At 46.0% G+C, this 26564-nt stretch overlaps 1 protein-coding gene across 1 annotated transcript in view; it reads left to right on the top strand.

The window, feature by feature from the left end:
* Positions 1 to 2525: 2525 nt before the first annotated feature.
* Positions 2526 to 26564, top strand: part of LOC147736583 (transcobalamin-1-like) — an 82666-nt gene continuing 58627 nt past the window's right edge. The window contains exon 1 of the mRNA XM_086953324.1: positions 2526 to 2933. Within this exon, the coding sequence (XP_086809450.1) occupies positions 2858 to 2933 (76 nt within the window). The 5' untranslated portion in view covers positions 2526 to 2857. The remainder of the gene's footprint in view (positions 2934 to 26564) is intronic.

The raw sequence follows: 26564 nt of genomic DNA, 5'->3' as shown, positions 1-26564 counted from the left end.
ACCGCCAGCCGATATTGGGTGACGGAGCGCAGGGGACGATTGGGAAGATATAAGGAGAACCGTTTCCTCAGATATAAAGGGCCCTGGTCATAGATGGCCCTGTGGGCAAAGGTAAGAGTCTTGAACATAATTTGTTGCGAAACTGGAAGCCAGTGCAGACTGCGCAGATGGTGTCGGACGCTAGTTCGCCTGGAGATTTTAAACAGGAGTCTGACAGTCGCATGTTGGATTATCTGGAGACGATTAGTCAAATAAGACGGAGAACCACTAAGCAGGGCGTTAGCATAGTTGAGACGCGAGAGAATAAGCGCTCTAGTCACTGTTTCTCTCGCTGTTTTGGGAAGAAGAGGAACATTTTTTCGTAGAGCCTTAAGAGTGCCAAAACAGCCACAGGTGAGTTTCTTAATGTGGGCCTCAAATTTTAGGTCTTCCCCAAACCACCTCCCCCAAATTTTTTGCTGGGATGTTCACAGAGCTCGGAAATGGGAAGCCGGCAGGCCATAACGATTCTCTAAAATGTGGTGGAAACTGCCCATAAAGAAGGATTTCAGTTTTGTCTTCATTACATTTTAACTGGGCAGAAGCCAACCAATTAAAAACAGTGGAGAGACAAGTCTGGTTTATAGCAGTGTCCAAATCCGTAGCAGGCCAGGTGAACAGCAGCTGTATGTCGTCCGCATAAGCTATTATTTTAGCTCCCAGTTGTTCTGAATAAGCCCCTTTCTAGTATCTTTCTAAGTTTTTGCATTGACTTTTCATTTCCTTCAGTAATTCCGTATACCGGGGGGAAAGGTTTACCTCTCTGGGTTAACGTTTTTATTGGAATTATTTTATCAAGGGTTTTTATTAATATGCCATAGTTAAATCAATATGGCACATTCCTGTCCTTTCTGCTGCACTGGAGCCCTTTTGACAGCCTAACGCCAAGGCAGGCGCTCTTGAACCATGGTGCAAGGGTGCCTGTGTTGTTGGCAGGATTGTCTTTGTGCAGGAAGGGGCACCTGGGAGGCGTATTCCACACACAGAGACAGAGGAAGAAATATGGAGCAAGAGAGATCAGTCCTGGTAAACCCGGGAATGTGTCAAAAACCACAGGAGTTTTGTGGGATTACCCATGTAACGCAGCCGCAGCCCTGCAGGGAAGAGCAGTGGGGCCGGCTGGGGGGATCTCGAGAGACGACCATGAGGGAAAATTAATTATATATTTACTTTTCCCTTGTGGTCGTCTCTCAAAATGCCCCCCCCCACCCCCCTGCTGGCCCCTCCGCTCCACTGCTCTTACCTGCAGGGGCAACGCCCATGGAACATCTTCCCAGGGCAGAGTAACGCAACGCAGTGATTTGCGCGGCGTTGCGTGACTCCAGATTGTTGAAGGCTCTCAGAGCCACGCACAGTGGCGTTGTGTGGTTTCAAAAATCTGACTTTGAGGTTTGCGGCACTCAAGTTCCGCGTTGCATGGAGCCAACCCGACGCAAGCCTCTCATAAACATGCCATTGTATGTCCTGCTTAGAATCTTTGCCCTGCTGGAAACTTTCCAAAGGTTAAGGATAAGTTATAGTTCGGAAAACTGCATTTCTTCTTTCTATACAAACCCAACTTAAACTACACAAACATTAGACATTCTGAAGTTATAGTTATAAATTTCATTTATAATTTATGTACCACCTTACTCATAGTTGTAACTTACATTTATAACTTACTACCTTCAAATTACTATAAATCATAGTTATAATTTACACAGCACCTTGAAATTACTGTAAGTCGAGCATCTCCGTACACCGTTTGATCGTCTGTCTCGCCATATTACGTTAACTATTTCACATCCTTCTTCAGGCCTTGCCTATTGCATCATTGATAGCATGCGAATCCATAGCGTTTATTGTAACACTCATGACAACTGAAATGACATGATTTGTGAGAACACAGTGCATGTTAGACTGGCGAGTTATAGTTAATGTAGTGTCTCGAGAGAAAGCAGTGGTTAATTAAAAAAACAAAAAACAAATTAAGGCCTGGAATGAGGCAACCAGACTGTGTACAGAGGTAAGTGACTTGCCCTGTAGCCAACATGTCATAGGCAGCAAATCCCTGCTGCGCATAGGGTTTGGACCACAAACATCTGGCCGTTGTTTCCCCCTTGATAGTTGTCATCACCAGTTTCATGTATGGTGCTTTGTGTGACATTGTCAGACGGAAGGTGTCACAGATCTGCCTAGTTTAAAAAAAAGCAACTTACTCAAGTGGGCGTGGACTTGACCCCTGGCAGCCTCAAATTCCTCATGAGATCAACATGGGAACAAAGCCCCTGGGCCTTGTTCTTAGGATAATTGGCAGATAGAATAATTGTCCTGCATAGTGCAGATCGACCTGTTATCACCACCGCTGCCAGTCAGCACCTGATGTTTTCTTTTCCTGGGCAGTTTTCCTTTGTGCGCGCCAAATATGTATCACATCTGCTGCCAGGAAAGGCAGCGCGTTGTGCGCCTCCCTGACCCGGACCAGGGAGAGCCCTGACTTTCAGAATAATCTTGTTTCATTGTTCGAAGCTTCTAGTCTGAGTGTTTCACAATGGCACGGGAATTACTAGGGTTTGACGCAATCCGGCACTTGCCTCACACTGCCCGGAGGCTGCTCGCCGACTATAAAAGAGCCTGCCTGCATGAGCACCATCACTCCCTTCGAGGCACCCGTCACTGCTTGCCTGGCACCTGTCTAACTGGTAGCTATCTCTACCTGACTGGTACCCATCACTCTGCCCGGGACCTGGCCCTCCCTGCCTGACAGCCACCACACTCTGCCTGCCACCCATCACCTTTCAGCCAGGACTCACTCCACGCGAAGAGACTCGTGCCAGAGATGTCACCCAATGGGGCACTGATTGCCACACTCCTCCTGGCACTGGGCTTGCCCGGCCTGAAGTCAGAGACATGTAGTGAGTATATTCGCAGTCACCCCTGTTTATACAGCACAAGAACTTTGAAACACTCTTTACGCTGCACCACACCTTTGAAGCACTCTTTATACTGCACCAGAACTTTGAAGCACTCTTTATACTGCACTAGAACTTTGAAGCGCTCTTTACACTGCACCACACCTTTGAAGCACTCTTTATACTGCACAAGAACTTTGAAACACACTTTACACTGCACCTGAACTTTGAAACACACTTTACACTGCACCAGGCCTTTGAAGCACTCTTTATACAGCACAAGAACCTTGAACCACTCTTTTTACTGCACCAGCACTTTGAAGCACTCTTTATACTGCACTAGAACTTTGAAGCGCTCTTTACACTGCACCAGACATTTGAAGCACTCTTTATACTGCACTAGAACTTTGAAGCACTCTTTACACTGCACCAGAACCACCTTAAAGAGCTCTTGACGCTGCACCAGAACTTTGAGGCACTCTTTACACTGCACCAGAACCACCTTAAAGAGCTCTTGACGCTGCACCAGAACTTTGAGGCACTCTTTACATTGCACCAGAACCACCCTAAAGAGCTCTTGACGCTGCACCAGAACTTTGAGGCACTCTTTATACTGCACCAGAACTTTGAAACACTCTTTATACTGCACTAGAACTTTTAAACACTCTTTTCACTGTACCAGAAATTTTAAACACTCTTTACACTGCACTAAAACTTTGAAGCACTCTTTACACTGCACCATAACGTTAAAGCACTCTTTATACTGCATAAGAACTTTGAAACACACTTTACACTGCACCAGAACTTTGAAGCACTCTTAATACTGCACCAGACCTTTGAAGCACGCTTTATATTGCACCAGAACATTGAAGCACTCTTTTTACTGCACCGGAACATTGAAGCGCTCTTTATACTGCACCAGAACTTTGAAGCACTCTTTATACAGCACAAGAACTTTGAAACACTCTTTACGCTGCACCAGAACATTGAAGCACTCTTTATACTGCACCAGAACTTTGAAACACTCTTTTTACTGCACCAGAACTTTGAAGCACTCTTTATACTGCACCAGAACTTTGAAGCACTCTTTATACTGCACTAGAACTTTGAAGCACTCTTTACACTGCACCAGAACTTTGAAGCACTCTTTATACTGCACCAGACCTCTGAAGCGCTCTTTATACAGCACAAGAACTTTGATGCACTCTTTATACAGCACAAGAACTTTGAAGCACTCTTTATACAGCACAAGAACTTTGAAGCACTCTTTATACAGCACAAGAACTTTGAAGCACTCTTTACACTGCACCAGAACTTTGAAGTTCTCTTTATACTGCACCAGAACTTTGAAGAGCTCTTTACACTGCACCTCTTTACACAGCAATATAACGTTAAAGCACTCTTTATACTGCACCAGTACTTTTAAACACTCATTACACTTCACCAGAATGTTGAAACACTCTTTATACTGCACCAGAACTTTGACACTCTCTTTCTACTGCACCATAACGTTGAAGCACACTTTACACTGCACCTGAACTTTGAAGTACTTCTGCATGACAACAGGACGACTGAGGATACAAGGTCTATGGCACTTGTGCAAGTGTGGCCACACTTGCTCCCGTTGGAGTTGAGTGGCTCACATTTACGTCATAAGTAGTAGGGGTGTGCATAACTGGCGTAATTCTTTCTAGTGTAATTACTCATAATTACTGCACAATTACTCATAATTATGTGTATTCATGTGGGAAGTGTAATCCAGCATTTCACACTCTTTTCTTAGTACAAATGTGCCTCTGTGTCCAATATGCGTCAAAGAATGTATTTTGCGTTAAGTAAGTACCACTAAGTACTACCGGACATGAACAGCAGTAGCCAGCAGCTGCTCACTCTCTCTTAATTCGTTGTTTCTGTGCTCTTTTCTTAGGATTCTTCCCTTAACTATTCAAGGGGGTGTAATTGTGCCATTTTGGTAGTTTTGCATCGCAAGAGTAATGCATAATTACTGAAATTACTCCGTTTACTCCAGTGTGATTAACATGTGTGATGACAAATGAAATGTGGGTATGATGTTACGGGACGCAGCGCATAGCAGTGTGTTGGAGAATGAAGCGTAAGAGACTGATGCACAGTTCCATACTTAGCTGGCGACTGCATTGGGTCGTCCAGTCTGAGAGTTTGTGTATAGTTGTGTGCCGGAGCTGGCATGCTTGGAGGGAGAGAGAAGTGGAGAGATCTGTTGAATGGACATTTTTATTATCATCCTATATCTGAGTGTCTTTGTGAGATGTAAAAGAGTCATCAATTCTATAGATATTTGGGACCTGCAGTTAATGGACTATATTGAAGTCCTCAAAATTGTCCAGTAATGTGTGACAGATCTCTTCACTTATTACATGCCTGTTCGTTTGGTGATGTTTGGCTGCACAGTACTGGTGACGGACAACCCTCATAGCAGTTATGTCTTATGCAAATTTTATATGTGTAATTTACAATTTGCTGCTGAGCACTGCATGTTATGGTTTTATTATTATTCTGGGCTATAACTGTTATCTTTAGGAGTACATAACTATCTCATGACTTCTCCCTCTCTCCATCCTCCTGGCACCGTCATGTAAAATAAATGGCATTGTTAGGCAGAGGAGATGCAAGAGTGATCTTTGTAAGTGAATTCTTAGGTGTGTCAATGCTAGCACTTACCTCAACAAAGCCTGACTCTGAGTAACACTTGAGTTAAAAGTAAGGTGAAAATATTGACATATGCGTTGTCCCATGCACTTGTTGGTTTAATCAGGACATCAGAATGTGTGGACTGTCCTGTCCTGAGACCTGGCTGACGCATTCAGTAATAATGGCGACTTTGTGCTTCCTGAATTGGAATGTCATCCAACACCCACTCGCCGATGAATAGTTGTCTTGAATGGTTTTTTTGCAATTAGGGTAATTCAATTAAATAGGTCACAGCAAAATATCAACAAAATATAACAAGAATCTGAGTTGCAGAAATTCAGCATTGAGCAAACCATTTTGAGAGCTTCGGATCCAATTTAAAAAACACACCGTTTTTTTATATACATTTCATTATTTTCTTACAGTCATAGACAAGGTAGCACATGTATTACAACCCACAGTTTATGAAATAAAAATACCCTTGCATGCACAAGTCTTTGTATGGTACTGAAGGCTGAGTGGCAAAGCCTGCACCAACACTCCTTTTTAATGCAAAATATTATGAAAAAATTCTATATACAGGGGAGGTGCATAATAATTGTGAATGCTCTTAAGAAACAAACATATAATCCAATAGTAAATTCATGGATTCTGTTTCCGGACAGAACTGTTTTAAGCAGAACTAGCATACAATGTCAGCGTTTCGGTCTCTTTTCCCCCAAGTATGCTCAAGACCATCATCAGGACAATAAACTGACTATTTCAGTTGTCTTTACATTCACCCACTACACTCATTAAAAGTGCTACTGGAGTAGTCAGAGTTCATCACAGGAGGGAATTCATAAAGTAATCCAGATACTTAAAACAAAATGAATCTGTATTGGTCAGATGTTCAACCTATAACAGCCACTGTTTAATTATTCACATTTAATTATCAGGGGAACAAAATGGTCCTTTCAACTCACCGGTCAATGCTGCCTTGGTTGTGCCAATGTAGAGTGGGGTTTAATTAGATTTAAAGGGATTATCTGTTCTCAAGTGAATATTTATGAAGCACTAATGTAGTTATGCTGTTGGGTGAATAATGCAGAATGAGGTTCAATTCAGTCGTTCGCAATACTTAGTTTGGGAGGACAATTATTTTCAAATGATGGTTGAAAAATGATCCACTCACAGACAGCAGCACTCTAGTCTGACAGGGAGTCTTTCAGTAGCAGGTGGACCGCACTATCTGTTCAAGCTTGGAACTTACACTACAGATAACGGCATGAACACAGACGTCACCATGGAGAATGTACTCAATACTTAGGGGTCTGTCAGGAACACCACATAAAAGACCTCTGCAGAGGAGGGCCTTATCACTCTTGGGACATAGCATGAACACTGCTGTAAAGACCATTGCAAAGGAAGGCCTTTAACTCAGGGGTGTGGCAGGAGGTCCACATGCAAGGACATCACAAAGGTCATCCCTGGGTGTTAGGCAAGAACACTGCGTAAACGGTCACCATGGCGCAGTAGCGTTGATATAGAATGAATCATGACCACTACAGTAGAGGGCTTCAATACAGACTGTGGGGCATGCCCACTGTATAGGGGATCACAGGGGCCACCTCTCATGGTTGTAGGGTTCCGGTACCTCTACCTAGAGAGGTTGTTTGTGTGAGTCTCAGGGCCTCTTCCAAGGCTTCATCTAGTGATTGGCTTATGTTTTTTTGTGGCCAATGGCTCTCTCGACCTGTAGAGCACAAGACAGTTCTCCTAAATTTTCAGGGATTCAAGGGGGTGTAAGTCTCCTTGTTCCAACAGCACAAGGTGAAGGCTCCTACTGCATCTGGAGGCTGATGATCACCCAGGACACCCAACCCCTGGTGTCTCTAAGTGCTTCGTTCACACTTCACTCATTTCAATCTTTATGAAGTCCTGGGACCTTGTACAATAAAGTGGAACAATTTGAGAGTTCTTTCTAGTGCCTTCCTGGAGGCATATGTCTTGGTGTTGCTCTGTATTTCCATAACCTCTCTCCCCCCAGTTTCATTTCGTGGTAGGTGGGAGGTCAAAGTGTCACCCCCCCCCACTCCCACCCAAAGAATGGACTTGTGGTTGTTGGGTTCTCCGGGTGCCTCTTCCTAATTATGCCTCTAATGGTTGGCCGCGGCTCAGAGCATTGTGATCTTCACATTATGTTCTTGTGGTTATTTTTGGAGTCTGGCTGCCCCTCCCTGGGTAAGGCACAGGAGGTGTTGTAGGGTTTATTTATTTTCCTTTGGATGCTCTTGTGGTTGTTTGAGCTGGCAGATGCCTCCTCCTCTCTGTGACTCTTGTGGTTCATCATACTTCAGGGTGTGTTCAGCTTCCCATGAACGATATTGTTGTATTGTGGTTGCCCAAGTGCCTCTCCCAAGCCATACCACTGGAGACTTGCTCAGCTCTCAGGGTGTTTGCATCTTCACATGGGTGTTTGGGGCTTAAGGTACCTATGGCCTATATGATTCTAGTTGTAGGGGTGGCCCATAATATTTTCCGCTTCCCATGGCCGTTCCTGTGGTTTTGTTGGTCTGGAGGTAGCTCTCTTTCATGTAGTGATTGATCAGGTTTTCAGGGTGTTGTCATCTGATTGTGAGGACGATGTCAATTTTATAGCTCTTTGACGTGTTTCTATTGTCTTTGGAGGGTATCACTAATGCATCACTCTATAGACACTTCTTCTCTTTCAAGCCTGGATGATAAAAGTAGCCTCAGTTCTGTCTACCAGGAATATGTGTTGAGGTTGCTGGTTCAACACCTCCTCTCATGTTGGTTACTTGTGCTACACCAGAATCTGAGGTCCATCAGATAGAGTTTGTCTTGTGTTCTGTTCTTTCTCTCAGGTAACTTGCTAGTGCTATGCTGGAATCTCAGCTTCCTTCATCAGGTAGAGTTTGTCATGTGTTTGGTTTGGAATCCGTTCCTCCTCTCAGGTGGGCTGCTTGTGCTATGTGTGAATCTGAGGCGTATCCGGTAAGGTTTGTCTTGTGTTTGGTTCTATTTGGTCTGTTCCTCCTTTCATTGGGATGCTTGTACTACACCTGACTTCCAGCTCCTGGCTCCATCAAGTAGGGTTTGTCGTGTGTTTGGTTTGGATTCTGTTCCTCCTCTCAGGTGGGCTGCATGTGCTTCTTTTGAAACTGAGGTCCATCAGCTAAGGTTTGTCTTGTGTTTGGTTTGGATTCAGTTCCTCATCTCCAGCGGGCTGCTTGTGCAACACCTGAATCTCTGATCCAACTGATCAAGCTTATCTTGTCTTTGGTTTGGTTGCTGTTCTTCTTCTCCAGTAGGCAGCTTGTGCTACACCTGAATCTGAACGCCATCAAGTAGGGTTTGTCTTGTGATGGTTTGGGTTTTGTTCCTTCTCTTATGTGGGCTGCTTGTCTACGTGTGAATCTGAGGGCCATCCGATAGAGTTTATCTTGTCTTTGGTTTAGTTTTTGTTCTTCCTCGAGTTTTCTTGTCTCTGGTTTGGTTTCTGTTCTTCCTCTCCAGTGGTCTGTTTGTGCTACAGCTGAATCTGAGTTCCACCAGGTGAGGTGTGCTTGTGTTGGTGTGGGTTTTGTTCTTCTTCTCCAGTGGGCGGCTTGTGCTACATCTGAATCTGAGCTCCATCAGTAAGGGTTTGTCTTGTATTTGGTTTGGGTTCTGCTCCTCCTCTCAGGTGACCATTATAAAAATGGGGTAACCCAACAAGGTTTTTGGACCTGGGTATTCGATACTGTCAAGAAAAAACAATGGTCCAAACCAAAATTTATCGTATATTCAATGATTAATATACTCACAGTTATTCTTTTTCCAATTTGAAAGAGTATCTGAATTAATCTACTCAAAAGAATCAAGCAATCTATGTTTGAATCTGAAGTTCATCAGACAGAGTTTACATTGTCTTTGGTTTGGTTTTTGTTCTTCTTCTGCAGTGGACTGCTTGAACTACGCCTCCATCTGAGGTCAATCACGTAAGGTTTGTCTTGTGTTTGAATTGAGTTCTGCGCTTCCTTTTAGGTGGGCTGCTTGTGCTATGTTTGAATCTGAGGTCAATCGGATATAATTTATCTTTCCTTTGGTTTGGTTTTTGTTCTTCCTCTGCAGTGGGCTGCTTGTGCTACGCCTCCATCTGAGGTCTATCAGGTAAGGTTTGTCTTGTGGTTGGTTTGGATTCTTTTCTCCTTTCAGATGGGCTGCTTGTGCTAAGCTTGAATCTCGGTTCTTTCAAATAGAGTTTGTCTTGTGTTTAGTTAGGAGCCAAGCGGCTCTACTCAGGCATACATGACAACCCTTTTTATTTAAGGGGGTGACTCTTCCATATGTTTTGCTAGAATCTATATTTCTCAAATACAGTCAAAGCTTTTTCTTCCGTAAAACCCTCCTTCTTGAATGTGTTGAAATGTTTGGCATGTATGCGTGAGAGGGACATGCGGCGAAAGGGACCACATCCTTGCATGATCTTTTATCTAACAATTAGTATAATGGGCAGACGTCGGCACTCGTCATCTAGGTTCACACAGAAGCACCTCAGGTGGTGCGTCGATGCGATTCTATAATGACATAAACGAAAGGCGATGTTCTTGCAAAAGACCAGCACTTTTCTACAAATTCTCTACCTGGCAGCAAAATAAATTGAAGTCTCATTAACTTGACCTGACTCTGTTGGGCGTCGAAAGATCTGTGTAGAGGTAAGACTGTTTGCCTCAGTGATTCGTTTCAATCGACGCAACTTCGATTTGGCTGGGGCCACAGTACCGCTTTTTAGTAACACATTATGTGTTGTTCTAGAATCTCTCAGTGACTCGTCTCAGGGAGAGAATCAGGTGTTTGACTCCTCTCAAGTGAAGCGTCATGTGATTGTCGAGGGTCCCTCAGTGACTCCTCTCAAATGAAATGTCACATGTTTGTCGAGGGTCCCTCAGTGACTCTTCTCAAGTGATGCATCATGTGTTTGTCTAGGGTCCCTCAATGACTCCTCACAAATGGAGCGTCACATGTTTGTTGAGGATCCCTCTGTGACTCCTCTCAAATGAAACGTCATGTGTTTTTCGAGGGTCCCACAGTGACTCTTCTCAAGTGAAGTGTGATGTGTTTACCTGGGGTCCCTCAATGACTCCTCACAAATGGAGCATCATATGTTTTTCGAGGATCCCTCAGTGACTTCTCTCAAGTGAAGTGTGATGTGTTTGTTGGGGGTCCCTCAGAGACTCCTTACAAATGGAGCATCACATGTTTGTTGAGGGTCCCTCAGTGACTCCGTCTGTGAAGTGTCTTGTGTATGTCAACGGTCCTTCAGTGACACTTCTTAAATGAAACGTCATGTGTTTTTCGAGGGTCCCTCAGTGACTCTTCTCAAGTGAAGCGTGATGTGTTTGCCTGGAGTCCCTCAGTGACTCCTCTCAAGTGAAGCGTCATGTGTTTGTCGAGGGTCCCTCAGTGACTTCTCACAAGTGGAGCGTCATGTGATTGTCAAGGGTCCCTCAGTGACTTCTCTCAAGTGAAGCTTCATGTGTTTGTTGAGTATCCCTCAGTGACCCTTTTCAAGTTAAGTGTCGTGTTTTATCGAGGATCCCTCAGTGACCCCTCTCAAATGAAGCGTCAAATGTTTGTCGAGGGTCCCTCAGTGACATCTCTCAAGTGAAGCGTCATGTGTTTGTCGAGGGTCCCTCAGTGACATCTCTCAAGTGAAGTGTCATATGCTTGTCGAGGGTCCCTCAGTGACATCTCTCAAGTGAAGCGGCATGTGTTTGTCGAGGGTCCCTCAGTGACTCCTCACAAGTGGAGCGTCATGTGATTGTCGAGGGTCACTCAGTGAATCCTCTCAAGTGAAGAGTTATACCTTTGTCAAGAGTCCCTCAGTGACTTCTCTCAAGTGAAGCGTCATGTGTTTGTTGAGGATCCCTCAGTGACCCTTTTCAAGTTAAGCGTCGTGTTTTATCGAGGATCACTCAGTGACCCCTCTCAAATGAAGCGTCATGTATTTGTTGAGTGACTCCTCTCAAATGAAATGTCATGTACTTGCCCAGGGTCCCTCAGTGTCTCCTTCTGTGAAGTGTCATGTGTTTTTCGAGGGTCCCTCAGTGTCTCCTTCTGTGAAGAGTCATGTTTTTTTCGAGGGTCCCTCAGTGACATCTCTAAAGTGAAGCGTCATGTGTTTGTCGAGGGTCCCTCAGTGACATCTCTCAAGTGAAGCGTCATGTGTTTGTCGAGTGTCCCTCAATGACTCCCCTCAAACGAAGTGAACAGCTGTGACCCTTGCAGGTAAGAACAGTGGGGCCCGGTGGGTGGGGATTTGGACAGACAACAAGGGAAAATTAAATAAGTATTTACGTTGGTTGCTGAAATCCCCCCCTTCTGGGCCGCACCGCCCCACCGCTCTTACCTGCACGGGCCGCGGCTGGAAGCGTCATGTGTTTGTCGAGGGTCCCTTAGTGACATCTCTCAAGTGAAGCGTCATGTGTTTGTTGAGGGTCCCTCAGTAACATCTCTCAAGTGAAGCGTCATGTGTTTGTCGAGGGTTCCTCAGTGACATCTCTCAAGTGAAGCGTCATGCGTTTGTTGAGGGTCCCTCAGTAACATCTCTCAAGTGAAGCGTCAAGTGTTTGTCGAGGGTTCCTCAGTGACCTCTCTCAAGTGAAGCGTCATGTGTTTGTCGAGGGTCCCTCAGTAACATCTCTCAAGTGAAGCATCATGTGTTTGTCGAGGGTCCCTCAGTGACTATTTTCAAGTGAAGAGTCTTGTGTTTGCAGAGGGTCCCTCAGTGACTATTCTCAAGTGAAGAGTCTTGTGTTTGTCGAGGGTCCCTCAGTGACATCTCTCAAGGGAAGCGTCATGTGTTTGTCGAGGGTCCCTCAGTGACATCTCTCAAGTGAAGCATCATGTGTTTGTCGAGGGCCCCTCAGCGACATCTCTCAAGGGAAGTGTCATGTGTTTGTCGAAGGTCCCTCAGTGACATCTCTCAAGTGAAGCGTCATGTGTTTGTCGAGGGTCCCTCAGTGACTATTCTCAAGTGAAGAGTCTTGTGTTTGTCGAGGGTCCCTCAGAGACTATTCTCAAGTGAAGCGTCTTGTGTTTGTCGAGGGTCCCTCAGTGACTATTTTCAAGTGAAGAGTCTTGTGTTTGCAGAGGGTCCCTCGGTGACTCTTTCCAAGTGAAGAGTCTTGTGTTTGTCGAGGGTCCCTCAGTGACTAATCTCAAGTGAAGAGTCTTCTGTTTGTCGAGGGTCACTCAGTGACTATTCTCAAGTGAAGAGTCTTGTGTTTGTCGAGGGTCCCTCAGAGACTATTCTCAAGTGAAGCGTCTTGTGTTTGTCGAGGGCCCCTCAGTGACTATTTTCAAGTGAAGAGTCTTGTGTTTGCCGAGGGTCCCTCAGTGACTCTTCCCAAGTGAAGAGTCTTGTGTTTGTCGAGGGTCCCTCAGTGACTATTCTCAAGTGAAGAGTCTTGTGTTTGTAGAGGGTCCCTCAGTGACTAATCTCAAGTGAAGCATCTTGTGTTTGTCAAGGGTCCCTCAGTGACTATTCTCAAGTGAAGCGTCTTGTGTTTGTCGAGGGTCCCTCGTGACTATTATCAAGTGAAGCATCTTGTGTTTGTCGAGGGTCCCTCAGTGACTATTCTCAAGTGAAGAGTCTTGTGTTTGTCGAGGCTCACTCAGTGACTATTCTCAAGTGAAGCGTCTTGTGTTTGTCGAGGGTTCCTCAGTGACTATTCTCAAGTGAAGCGTCTTGTGTTTGTCGAGGGTTCCTCATTGACTATTCTCAAGTGAAGAGTCTTGTGTTTGTCGAGTGTCCCTCAGTGACTATTCTCAAGTGAAGAGTCTTGTGTTTGTCGAGGGTCCCTCAGTGACTATTCTCAAGTGAAGAGTCTTGTGTTTGTCGAGTGTCCCTCAGTGACTATTCTCAAGTGAAGCATCTTGTGTTTGTCGAGGGTCCCTCAGTGACTATTCTCAAGTGAAGAGTCTTGTGTTTGTCGAGGCTCACTCAGTGACTATTCTCAAGTGAAGCGTCTTGTGTTTGTCGAGGGTCCCTCAGTGACATCTCTCACGTGAATCATCATGTGTTTGTCGAGGGTCCCTCAGTGACATCTCTCAAGGGAAGCGTCATGTGTTTGTCGAGGGTCCCTCAGTGACATCTCTCAAGTGAAGCGTCATGTGTTTGTCGAGGGTCCCTCAGTGACTATTCTCAAGTGAAGAGTCTTGTGTTTGTCGAGGCTCACTCAGTGACTATTCTCAAGTGAAGCGTCTTGTGTTTGTCGAGGGTCCCTCAGTGACTATTCTTAAGTGAAAAGTCTTGTGTTTGTCGAGGCTCACTCAGTGACTATTCTCAAGTGAAGAGTCTTGTGTTTGTCGAGGGTCCCTCAGTGACTATTCTCAGGTGAAGAGTCTTGTGTTTGTCGAGGGTCCCTCAGTGACTATTCTCAAGTGAAGAGTCTTGTGTTTGTCGAGGTCCCTCAGTGACTATTCTCAAGTGAAGAGTCTTGTGTTTGTCGAGGGTCCCTCAGTGACTATTCTCAAGTGAAGAGTCTTGTGTTTGTCGAGGGTCCCTCAGTGACTATTCTCAAGTGAAGAGTCTTGTGTTTGTTGAGGGTCCCTCAGTAACTATTCTCAAGTGAAGAGTCTTGTGTTTGCCAAGGATGCCTCAGTGGCTCAGTGTTTGTATTTCACAAATACCTTTGTATACACACAGTGTTGTAAGATCTCAGTGCTGCTCCTCAGAGAATGTCTCCTGTGTGGTGCTAAAGACCTAGTGCCTCACTCCCAGGAAGGGGTCCACGCCTCTTGTGCTTGGAGCAGCCCTCAGCCCCTTCTGCCAGTGATGTCACACGGGCTGGAGCTTAGCCCACGAGCCCCAGAGGTTCAAAGGCTCCAGGGTACAATCATGTTTGCGTTCTCAGGCTGTGGTTTGTGTAATTATCTTGGTGATGCCTCCGTGTGGTTTGTTTAACAAGGAACTGGAAACTCACTTTACTTACTTCCGCGACAGGAACTTGCACAAAGGGCCTTTATTTCTTAATTTCTTGAAACAAAAAAGTTAAAAAATAATAACAGGAGGTGCTGTAATACCCAGAAGGGGAACTCAAAGAAAAAGAGCTTGTCAGGGAGACAGACGGGGTGATATGTAGACATATAGGAAATATAGGAAAAGACAGACAGATAGATAGATAGATAGATAGATAGATAGATAGATAGATAGATAGATAGATAGATAGATAGATAGATAGATAGATAGATAGATAGATAGATAGACTGAGGGCGATAGATAGATAGATAGATAGATAGATAGATAGATAGATAGATAGATAGATAGATAGATAGATAGACTGAGGGCGATAGATAGATAGATAGATAGATAGATAGATAGATAGATAGATAGATAGATAGATAGATAGATAGATAGATAGACTGAGGGCGATAGATAGATAGATAGATAGATAGATAGATAGATAGATAGATAGATAGATAGATAGATAGATAGATAGATAGATAGATAGATAGATAGATAGATAGATAGACTGAGGGCGATAGATAGATAGATAGATGGATAGATAGATAGATAGATAGATAGATAGATAGATAGATAGATAGATAGATAGATAGATAGATAGATAGATAGATAGACTGAGGGCGATAGATAGATAGATAGATAGATAGATAGATAGATAGATAGATAGATAGATAGATAGATAGATAGATAGATAGATAGATAGATAGATAGATAGATAGATAAACGGGATCTTAGGCCCTTGGCAGAGGTTAGGGTGTGGGATTCAGAGGACCTACATTTGATGCTATTGCCAAGCTGATTCTAGGCTCTGCGTCCCTGTATCCGGTATTCTGTGTAACTAGCGCCTCGCACAGGGGCCTGAGGTCACATAGCGCCTCACACAGGGGCCTGAAGTCACAAATAGCGCCACACACAGGGGCCTGAGGTCACAAAGCGCCTCACACAGGGGCCTGAGGTCACAAATAACGCCTCACATAGGGACCTGAGGTTACCCTTCTGTTCCCAACTTGGGTCCTTCAGTTGTCCCTCTGTCTCCCTGCCTCCAGTATTCTGTTTACATAGCGCCTCACACAGGGGCCTGAGGTCACATAGTGCCTCACATAGGGGCTGAGGTTACCCTTCTGTTCCCAGCTTGGGTCCTTCAGTTGTCCTTCTGTCTCCCTGCCTCCAGTATTCTGTTTACATAGCGCCTCGCACAGGGGCATGAGGTCACATAGCGCCTCACACAGGGGCCTGAGGTCACATAGCGACTCACATAGGGACCTGAGGTTACCCTTCTGTTCCCAGCTTTGGCCCTTCAGTTGTCCCTCTGTCTCCCTGCCTCCAGTATTATGTTTATATAGCGCCTCACACAGGGGCCGGAGGTCACAAATAGCGCCTCACATAGGGGCTGAGGTTACTCTTCTGTTCCCAGCTTGGGTCCTTCAGTTGTCCCTCTGTCTCCCTGCCTCCAGTATTCTGTTTACATAGCGCCTCGCACAGGGGCCTGAGGTCACATAGCGCCTCACACAGGGGCCTGAGGTTACCCTTCTGTTCCCAGCTTGGGTCCTTCAGTTGTCCCTCTGTCTCCCTGCCTCCAGTATTCTGTTTACATAGCGCCTCGCGCAGGGGCCTGAGGCCACATAGCGCCTCACATAGGGGCATGAGGTTACCCTTCTGTTCCCAGCTTCGGTCCTTCAGTTGTCCCTCTGTCTCTCTGCCTCCAGTATTCATAGCGCCTCACACAGGGGCCTGAGGTCACATAGCGCCTCACATAGGGGCCTGAGGTCACATAGCGCCACACATAGGGGCCTGAGGTTACCCTTCTGTTCCCATCTTGGGTCCTTCAGTTGTCCCTCTGTCTCCCTGCCTCAGTATTTTGTTTCACATAGCGTCACGCACAGGGGCCTGAGGTCACATAGTGCCTCACATAGGGGCCTGAGGTCACATAGTGCCTCAAATAGGGGCCTGAGGTTACCCTTCTGTTCCCAGCTTGGGTCCTTCAGTTGTCCCTCTGTCTCTCTGCCTCCAGTATTCATAAGGCCTCACATAGGGGCCTGAGGTCACATAGCGCCTCACATAGGGGCCTGAGGTCACATAGCGCCTCGCACAGGGGCCTGAGGTCACATAGCGCCACTCATAGGGGCCTGAGGTTACCCTTCTGTTCCCAGCTTGGGTCCTTCAGTTGTCCCTCTGTCTCCCTGCCTCCAGTATTCATAGCGCCTCACTAAGGGGTCTGAGGTCACATACAGCCTCACACAGGGGCCTGAGGTCATCACCCTTGTGTTCCCACCCTCTGGTCGTGTACTTTGGCGTCTGGAGGAGTTGTAAGATTCACAACTTTGGGAACTTTGGCCTTCTTAATAAAGAAATCCAGCATTGGGCGCTTGCACTTACCTGCCATGCGTGAGTGGGGCCCTGGCACCGAGGAGGGAGGCAGGTGTTGAGTTATGGCCTTGAGCTGGGGTTGTTAGTGGAGGTTTATGCAGAGTGTGCCATGTGTGTGGGTCCGAGGGCAGGTGCTGTTGTTTATTAGGGTCGGGGGGGGGGGCATGTTGGAGCTGAGAGGGAGCATCAGGTCACTTTGTTAGTGGTGTGTTGCGGTGTGAAGTGCAGAAGTGAGGGTTACTTCAAGAGGCAAGTTGAACATGTCTGGACAGTTGCAAGATTGCTAAGGGTAGGAATGCTTCTAGGCAGGAAGAAACATGGAGTCGATGAGTGCTGTGGGTGCACTGTAGAATGTTGTGTTAACCTCTGGAAGTGAGTTCAAGATGTTGTGTTGTCTGGTTGTGATTGGTGTAGGGTGTGTGTTATAGTGTTGGCAAGGTAGAGCTTAAGGGTGTGATGTCGGTTGGGTGTGAGGATTGTGCGGTGAGTGTGTGTGTGTGTGTGTGTGTGTGCTGTGTATTTGTGTGTGAAGCACGGTGTGAGTGGGAGTGCATAGGGTTTAAGAAGTAGTTTTCTCATTGGTCATTGTGCCCGTACGTCGAATTTCATGTTTAGTTGTGCAGTTGTTGTGAAAGGGGAAATAAAATGTGAAACCTATTTGAGAAACCTAAACAGAGACAGAGCAAAACCAAATGCCTCTAAATAAAAACATGAAATAGAGGCTAGCAGAGTAATCACTCCCTGTAGAGAACCCCACCCAGAGGACTAGTGACCAGATAGTAAATCAGTGACCACAAGACACACATCGAAAAAGAACAACAAGAGGTGAAATGGAGAGCGGAGCAAGCTCAAATATCTCAAGAACGCGACCATGGCCTCCACTTCCTAGTGCTCTGCCCCAGTTAGGAGAAAACTACAGACTACTAAGATGGGGACTCTCCTACTGTATGAGTCAGTTCACAAACTGGGGAATGAACAGAAGATTGACATCCTCAGGAAGAAGAACCGGGGGTGGCATGTGAGGCCAGAGAACACACCACCCGACACACCCAAGATTCACCTGTAAACTACTGCGCAACAATTGAGAACCGGCACAACCTTACAACATTTACACACCTCTGAGACACAACACGCGACACCCCAAGATTCACCTGTAAACTACTGCACAACAATTGAGAACCGGCACAACCTTACAACACTTACACACCTCTGAGACACAACACGCGACACCCCAAGATTCACGTGTAAACACTGCACAACAATTGAGAACCGGCACAACCTTACAACACTTACACACCTCTGAGACACACCACCAGACACATCCAAGATTCACGTGTAAACTACTGCACACCAATTGAGAACCGGCACAACCTTACAAACCTCTGAGACACAACACGCGACACCCCAAGATTCACCTGTAAACTACTGCACAACAATTGAGAACCGGCACAACCTTACAACACTTACACACCTCTGAGACACAACACGCGACACCCCAAGATTCACCTGTAAACTACTGCACAACAATTGAGAACCGGCACAACCTTACAACACTTACACACCTCTGAGACACAACACGCGACACCCCAAGATTCACGTGTAAACACTGCACAACAATTGAGAACCGGCACAACCTTACAACACTTACACACCTCTGAGACACACCACCAGACACATCCAAGATTCACGTGTAAACTACTGCACAACAATTGAGAACCGGCACAACCTTACAACACTTACACACCTCTGAGACACAACACGCGACACCCCAAGATTCACGTGTAAACACTGCACAACAATTGAGAACCGGCACAACCTTACAACACTTACACACCTCTGAGACACAACACGCGACACCCCAAGATTCACCTGTAAACTACTGCACAACAATCGAGAACCGGCACAACCTTACAACACTTACACACCTCTGAGACACAACACGCGACACCCCAAGATTCACGTGTAAACACTGCACAACAATTGAGAACCGGCACAACCTTACAACACTTACTCACCTCCGAGACACACCCCAGACGCATCCAAGATTCACGTGTAAACTACTGCACAACAATTGAGAACCGGCACAACCTTACAACACTTACACACCTCTGAGACACAACACCCGACACCCCAAGATTCACCTGTAAACTACTGCACAACAATTAAGAACCGGCACAACCTTACAACACTTACACACCTCTGAGACACAACACGCGACACCCCAAGATTCACGTGTAAACACTGCACAACAATTGAGAACCGGCACAACCTTACAACACTTACACACCTCTGAGACACACCACCAGACACATCCAAGATTCACGTGTAAACTACTGCACAACAGCTGAGAACCGGCACAGCCTTGCAACATTTACACACCTCTGAGACACACCTCGCGACACCCCAAGATTCACCTGTAAACTACTGCACAACAATTGAGAACCGGCACAACCTTACAACACTTACACACCTCTGAGACACACCACCAGACACATCCAAGATTCACGTGTAAACTACTGCACAACAGCTGAGAACCGGCACAACCTTACAACACTTACACACCTCTGAGACACACCACCAGACACATCCAAGATTCACGTGTAAACTACTGCACACCAATTGAGAACCGGCACAACCTTACAAACCTCTGAGACACAACACGCGACACCCCAAGATTCACCTGTAAACTACTGCACAACAATTGAGAACCGGCACAACCTTACAACACTTACACACCTCTGAGACACACCACCAGACACATCCAAGATTCACGTGTAAACTACTGCACAACAGTTGAGAACCGGCACAACCTTACAACACTTACACACCTCTGAGACACACCACCAGACACATCCAAGATTCACGTGTAAACTACTGCACACCAATTGAGAACCGGCACAACCTTACAAACCTCTGAGACACAACACGCGACACCCCAAGATTCACCTGTAAACTACTGCACAACAATTGAGAACCGGCACAACCTTACAACACTTACACACCTCTGAGACACAACACCCGACACCCCAAGATTCACCTGTAAACTACTGCACAACAATTAAGAACCGGCACAACCTTACAACACTTACACACCTCTGAGACACAACACGCGACACCCCAAGATTCACGTGTAAACACTGCACAACAATTGAGAACCGGCACAACCTTACAACACTTACACACCTCTGAGACACACCACCAGACACATCCAAGATTCACGTGTAAACTACTGCACAACAGCTGAGAACCGGCACAGCCTTGCAACATTTACACACCTCTGAGACACACCTCGCGACACCCCAAGATTCACCTGTAAACTACTGCACAACACCTTGTAACCAGCACAGCCTTGCAACATTTAACACACCTCTGAGACACACCACAAGACACATCCAAGATTCATGTGTGAACTACTGCACAACAGCTGAGAACCAGCACAGCCTTACAACACTTACACACCTCTGAGACACACCACCAGACACATCCAAGATTCACATGTAAACTACTGCACAACAGCTGAGAACCAGCACAACCTTACAACACTTACACACCTCTGAGACACACCACCAGACACATCCAAGATTCACATGTAAACTATTGCACAACAGCTGAGAACCGGCACAGCCTGCAACACTTACACACCTCTGAGACACACCTCGCGACACCCCAAGATTCACCTGTAAACTACTGCACAACACCTTGGAACCAGCACAGCCGTGCAACATTTAACACACCTCTGAGACACACCAGCAGACACATCCAAGATTCACGTTTGAACTACTGCACAACAGCTGAGAACCAGCACTGAGAACCAGCACAGCCTTACAACACTTACACACCTCTGAGACACACCACCAGACACATCCAAGATTCACGTGTAAACTACTGCACAACAGCTGAGAACCAGCACAACCTTACAACACTTACACACCTCTGAGACACACCACCAGACACATCCAAGATTCACGTGTAAACTACTGCACAACAGCTGAGAACCGGCACAACCTTACAACACTTACACACCTCTGAGACATACCACCAGACACATCCAAGATTCACGTGTAAACTACTGCACAACAGCTGAGAACCAGCACAATCTTACAACACTTACACACCACCAGACACATCCAAGATTCACGTGTAAACTACTGCACAACAGCTGAGAACCGGCACAGCCTTGCAACACTTACACACCTCTGAGACACACCTCGCGACACCCCAAGATTCACCTGTAAACTACTGCACAACACCTTGGAACCAGCACAGCCTTGCAACATTTAACACACCTCTGAGACACACCACCAGACACATCCAAGATCCACGTGTGAACTACTGCACAACAGCTGAGAACCAGCACAGCCTTACAAGACTTACACACCTCTGAGACACACCACCAGACACATCCAAGATTCACATGTAAACTACTGCACAACAGCTGAGAACCAGCACAACCTTACAACACTTACACACCTCTGAGACACAACACCAGACACATCCAAGATTCACGTGTAAACTATTGCACAACAGCTGAGAACCAGCACAGCCTTGCAACACTTACACACCTCTGAGACACACCTTGTGACACCCCAAGATTCACCTGTAAACTACTGCACAACACCCTGGAACCAGCACAGCCTTGCAACATTTAACACACCTCTGAGACACACCACCAGACACATCCAAGATTCACGTTTGAACTACTGCACAACAGCTGAGAACCAGCACAGCCTTACAACACTTACACACCTCTGAGACACACCACAAGACACATCCAAGATTCACGTGTAAATTACTGCACAACAGCTGAGAACCAGCACAACCTTACAACACTTACACACCTCTGAGACACACCACCAGACACATCCAAGGTTCACGTGTAAACTACTGCACAACAGCTGAGAACCGGCACAACCTTACAACACTTACACATCTCTGAGACACACCACCAGACACATCCAAGATTCACGTGTAAACTACTGCACAACAGCTGAGAACCGGCCCAGCCTTGCAACACTTACACACCTCTGAGACACACCTTGCGACACCCCAAGATTCACCTGTAAACTACTGCACAACACCTTGGAACCAGCAGAGCCTTGCAACATTTAACACACCTCTGAGACACACCACCAGACACATCCAAGATTCACGTGTGAACTACTGCACAACAACTGAGAACCAGCACAGCCTTACAACACTTACACACCTCTGAGACACACCACCAGACACATCCAAGATTCACATGTAAACTACTGCACAACAGCTGAGAACCAGCACAACCTTCCAACACTTACACACCTCTGAGACACACCACCAGACACATCCAAGATTCACGTGTAAACTACTGCACAACAGCTGAGAACCGGCACAACCTTACAACACTTACACACCTCTGAGACATACCACCAGACACATCCAAGATTCACGTGTAAACTACTGCACAACAGCTGAGAACCAGCACAATCTTACAACACTTACACACCACCAGACACATCCAAGATTCACGTGTAAACTACTGCACAACAGCTGAGAACCGGCACAGCCTTGCAACACTTACACACCTCTGAGACACACCTCGCGACACCCCAAGATTCACCTGTAAACTACTGCACAACACCTTGGAACCAGCACAGCCTTGCAACATTTAACACACCTCTGAGACACACCACCAGACACATCCAAGATCCACGTGTGAACTACTGCACAACAGCTGAGAACCAGCACAGCCTTGCAAGACTTACACACCTCTGAGACACACCACCAGACACATCCAAGATTCACATGTAAACTACTGCACAACAGCTGAGAACCAGCACAACCTTACAACACTTACACACCTCTGAGACACAACACCAGACACATCCAAGATTCACGTGTAAACTATTGCACAACAGCTGAGAACCAGCACAGCCTTGCAACACTTACACACCTCTGAGACACACCTTGTGACACCCCAAGATTCACCTGTAAACTACTGCACAACACCCTGGAACCAGCACAGCCTTGCAACATTTAACACACCTCTGAGACACACCACCAGACACATCCAAGATTCACGTTTGAACTACTGCACAACAGCTGAGAACCAGCACAGCCTTACAACACTTACACACCTCTGAGACACACCACAAGACACATCCAAGATTCACGTGTAAATTACTGCACAACAGCTGAGAACCAGCACAACCTTACAACACTTACACACCTCTGAGACACACCACCAGCCACATCCAAGGTTCACGTGTAAACTACTGCACAACAGCTGAGAACCGGCACAACCTTACAACACTTACACACCTCTGAGACACACCACCAGACACATCCAAGATTCACGTGTAAACTACTGCACAACAGCTGAGAACCGGCCCAGCCTTGCAACACTTACACACCTCTGAGACACACCTCGCGACACCCCAAGATTCACCTGTAAACTACTGCACAACACCTTCGAACCAGCAGAGCCTTGCAACATTTAACACACCTCTGAGACACACCACCAGACACATCCAAGATTCACATGTGAACTACTGCACAACAACTGAGAACCAGCACAGCCTTACAACACTTACACACCTCTGAGACACACCACCAGACACATCCAAGATTCACATGTAAACTACTGCACAACAGCTGAGAACCAGCACAACCTTACAACACTTACACACCTCTGAGACACACCACCTGACACATCCAAGATTCACGTATAAGCTACTGCACAACAGCTGAGAACCGGCACAACCTTACAACACTTACACACCTCTGAGACACACCAGCTGAGACTATAACACTTACCTGTAAATTACTGCACAACAGCTTGGAACCGGCATAGGCGTGGCAACACTTACACACCTCTGAGACTCATTACCCAAGACCACAACACTCACCTGTAAACTACTGCACAACAGCTTGGAACCGGCATAGGCGTGGCAACACTTACACACCTCTAAGACACATTACCCAAGACCACAACACTCACCTGTAAACTACTACACAACAGCTTGGAACCGGCTTAGCCTTGTGACACTTAAACACTGCAGAGACACACCAACCAACACCCTAAAACTCACTGGTAAACTACTGTACAACAGCTTGCAACACTTACACACCACTGAGACACATACCCAAGACCCTAAGACCCGCCTGTAAACTACTGTGCAACAGCTTGGAACAGCCTTGCAACACTTACACACCTCTAAGACACATCACACAAGACCACAACACTCGCCTGTAAACTACTGCACAACAGCTTGGAACCGGAACAGCTGTGGCAACACTTACACACCTCTGAGACACACCAGCCGAGACTATAACACTTACCTGTAAACTACTGCACAACAGCTTGGAACCGGATCAGCCTTGCAACACTTACACACCTCTAAGACACACCATTTTTAAGTAAGACTATACTAAGAAAGGGAATGAAACATTAGGGAAGATAAAGAGAGGTGCAGAAACAATGGAATGCTCTCAGTCACTGACAGAGATAACATAAGTATTGGTGAAGCGCATAGTCACCCAAAGTAATTTTGGCGCTGAATAACAGATGTTTATTGTTACCCAACAGTACTCATGTTATGGAGCTCAGAAGGATGACAGGCTAAGTGGACGCAGCAGGATTTGAACCTGTGCCCATGAGGTTGAACACACTGTAGCTCACTCAGAAAACCAGACCCAGCCTGACGTCGAGGCTGACAGGGGGGAAGAAACAGTGGAATACACAGACAGACAGAAAGGCAGACCAGAGAGACAGACAGAGAGGGAGGTAGAAAGGCCGAGAGAGAAAGGCAGACGGTGAGACAGACAGAGAGACAGAGAGAGACAGACAGAGGGACAGTGACAATTTAATACACTGCCTCATGCACAGACAAAGAGGGAGGTAGAGAGCCAGACAGAGGCAGAGAGTCAGACAGACAGAGAGAGAGACAGAGAGACTGAGAGAGGAGCAGAACCACTGGAATACACAGGTTCCTGCACAGACAGAGAGGGAGGTAGAGAGGCAGACAGAGGCATAGAGACAGACAGACAGTGAGACAGACAGAGCAGCAGAAACAATGGAATACACAGGCTCATGAACAGACAGAGTGGGAGGTAGAGAGGCAGACAGAGGCAGAGACAGCGAGATAGACAGAGAGACAGACAGAGCGGGAGAAACAATGGAATACACAGATAGATGCACAGACAGGGAGACAAGTGGCAAGCTTTGACCTTTCACCCCAAACTCTTTTACAATAAACAGACCATCACAAACATTTTGCGATGCATTTTGATTTTGGGAGCTGTAATGCAGGCAGTGCATGCACCTTTGTAGGATGTCATGGCATTAGTCCCATGGCTGGCCTTAGGGTGTCTGGAGCAGTAGTGCAGTTTGGGATTTCCCGTTGTTATCTGAGCAGTCCGTGTTGCATTAGTGAAGATGGTGCCACATGGGTTGTGTTTGTAGTGCTGTGCAGTGTAGAATGCCCAGGCAGTGTCAGGACATTACAGTGAGTGCAGTATGAGAGAGCCTGTGCCTGCAGTGCAGTATGGGGTGAGATGTGACTGCGTTGGCAGGACAGCGTGTTGCATCTGTGAAGATGGTTTTGCGTGGGATACGCCTGTGGTGACTGTACACTGGTGGTTGCTCTGGTCAGGGCATAAGTGCTAAAAAAGAAGTGGGGGGACTAACCAAGTTAGGCAGTATGGAAGCAAAATCATGGCGCGTAACATAACGGCGCGTGACATCAGAGAAAGTACAACACAACTCATGACTCACAGGAAGTGACTACAGATCTTAACACCTCAGATATATGTTTGGCAGGTTTTTCATGAGTACATTTGAGCACATTACAAGATTTACCAAGTGAGACTTTGCATTGGGGTTGTGTCAAAAAAGTGACTTGAAATCTGTGCCTCAACTTATACATTAATGTTTTTAAACAACTCTGCCACAAAGAAACTGACAGGAAGGAGAAATGTGGCAATACATCTGTTTTGCTTAATTGGTCCAAAGTAGGCACTTTGAAATATCTTATGGGGTTAAGGCACCTGCTGCATAGATCTTTGTTTGCCCAGTAAAATTCAGAAAATAATAATAATGGTAAGATAACTCTGGAGGTTAAAGTATTTGCTGGAGAGATCTGTGCTTTGTTTAGTCCTTGTTCTGAATCAAAGTATCACAGAGGGTTAATGTGCAACCTGCAAAGCACATCATGTAATATGCAGATGACAGATTTTTATTTTATGTAGCTTGGTAAGTGGGTTACGGCTTTTAACACAAAGATCCTTTTGTAACTTGCCTTTCATATAATGTAATCCCTCTAATATAGCACAGTGAGTTATAAAGAGCATGTGACTCCCACACCTTGTAACCCTCTCTGTCTTATGTAACATATCCGACACGTTAATTTACACACTTACGCTTTATTGTCAATGTATGTTTCTGTATGATGCAAAGTGCTCTGATACACAGCATTGGGATGAGTCGCGCTGTAAGCGATAAAAGATATAAAACAAAAAAGTGGTATTTAAATTGTTATTTGTGTAAATACTGCAACAGACCAACACATGTTGCCTTCTTACAGTGCATATCTATTATATGTCACTGA

This window comes from Lissotriton vulgaris, chromosome 1_2 (genome assembly GCF_964263255.1).
Source record: "Lissotriton vulgaris chromosome 1_2, aLisVul1.2, whole genome shotgun sequence".
Classification (NCBI taxonomy): Eukaryota; Metazoa; Chordata; class Amphibia; order Caudata; family Salamandridae; genus Lissotriton; species Lissotriton vulgaris.
The sequence above is the reverse complement of the archived record's forward strand: the minus strand, read 5'-3'. Positions and strand labels throughout refer to the sequence as shown.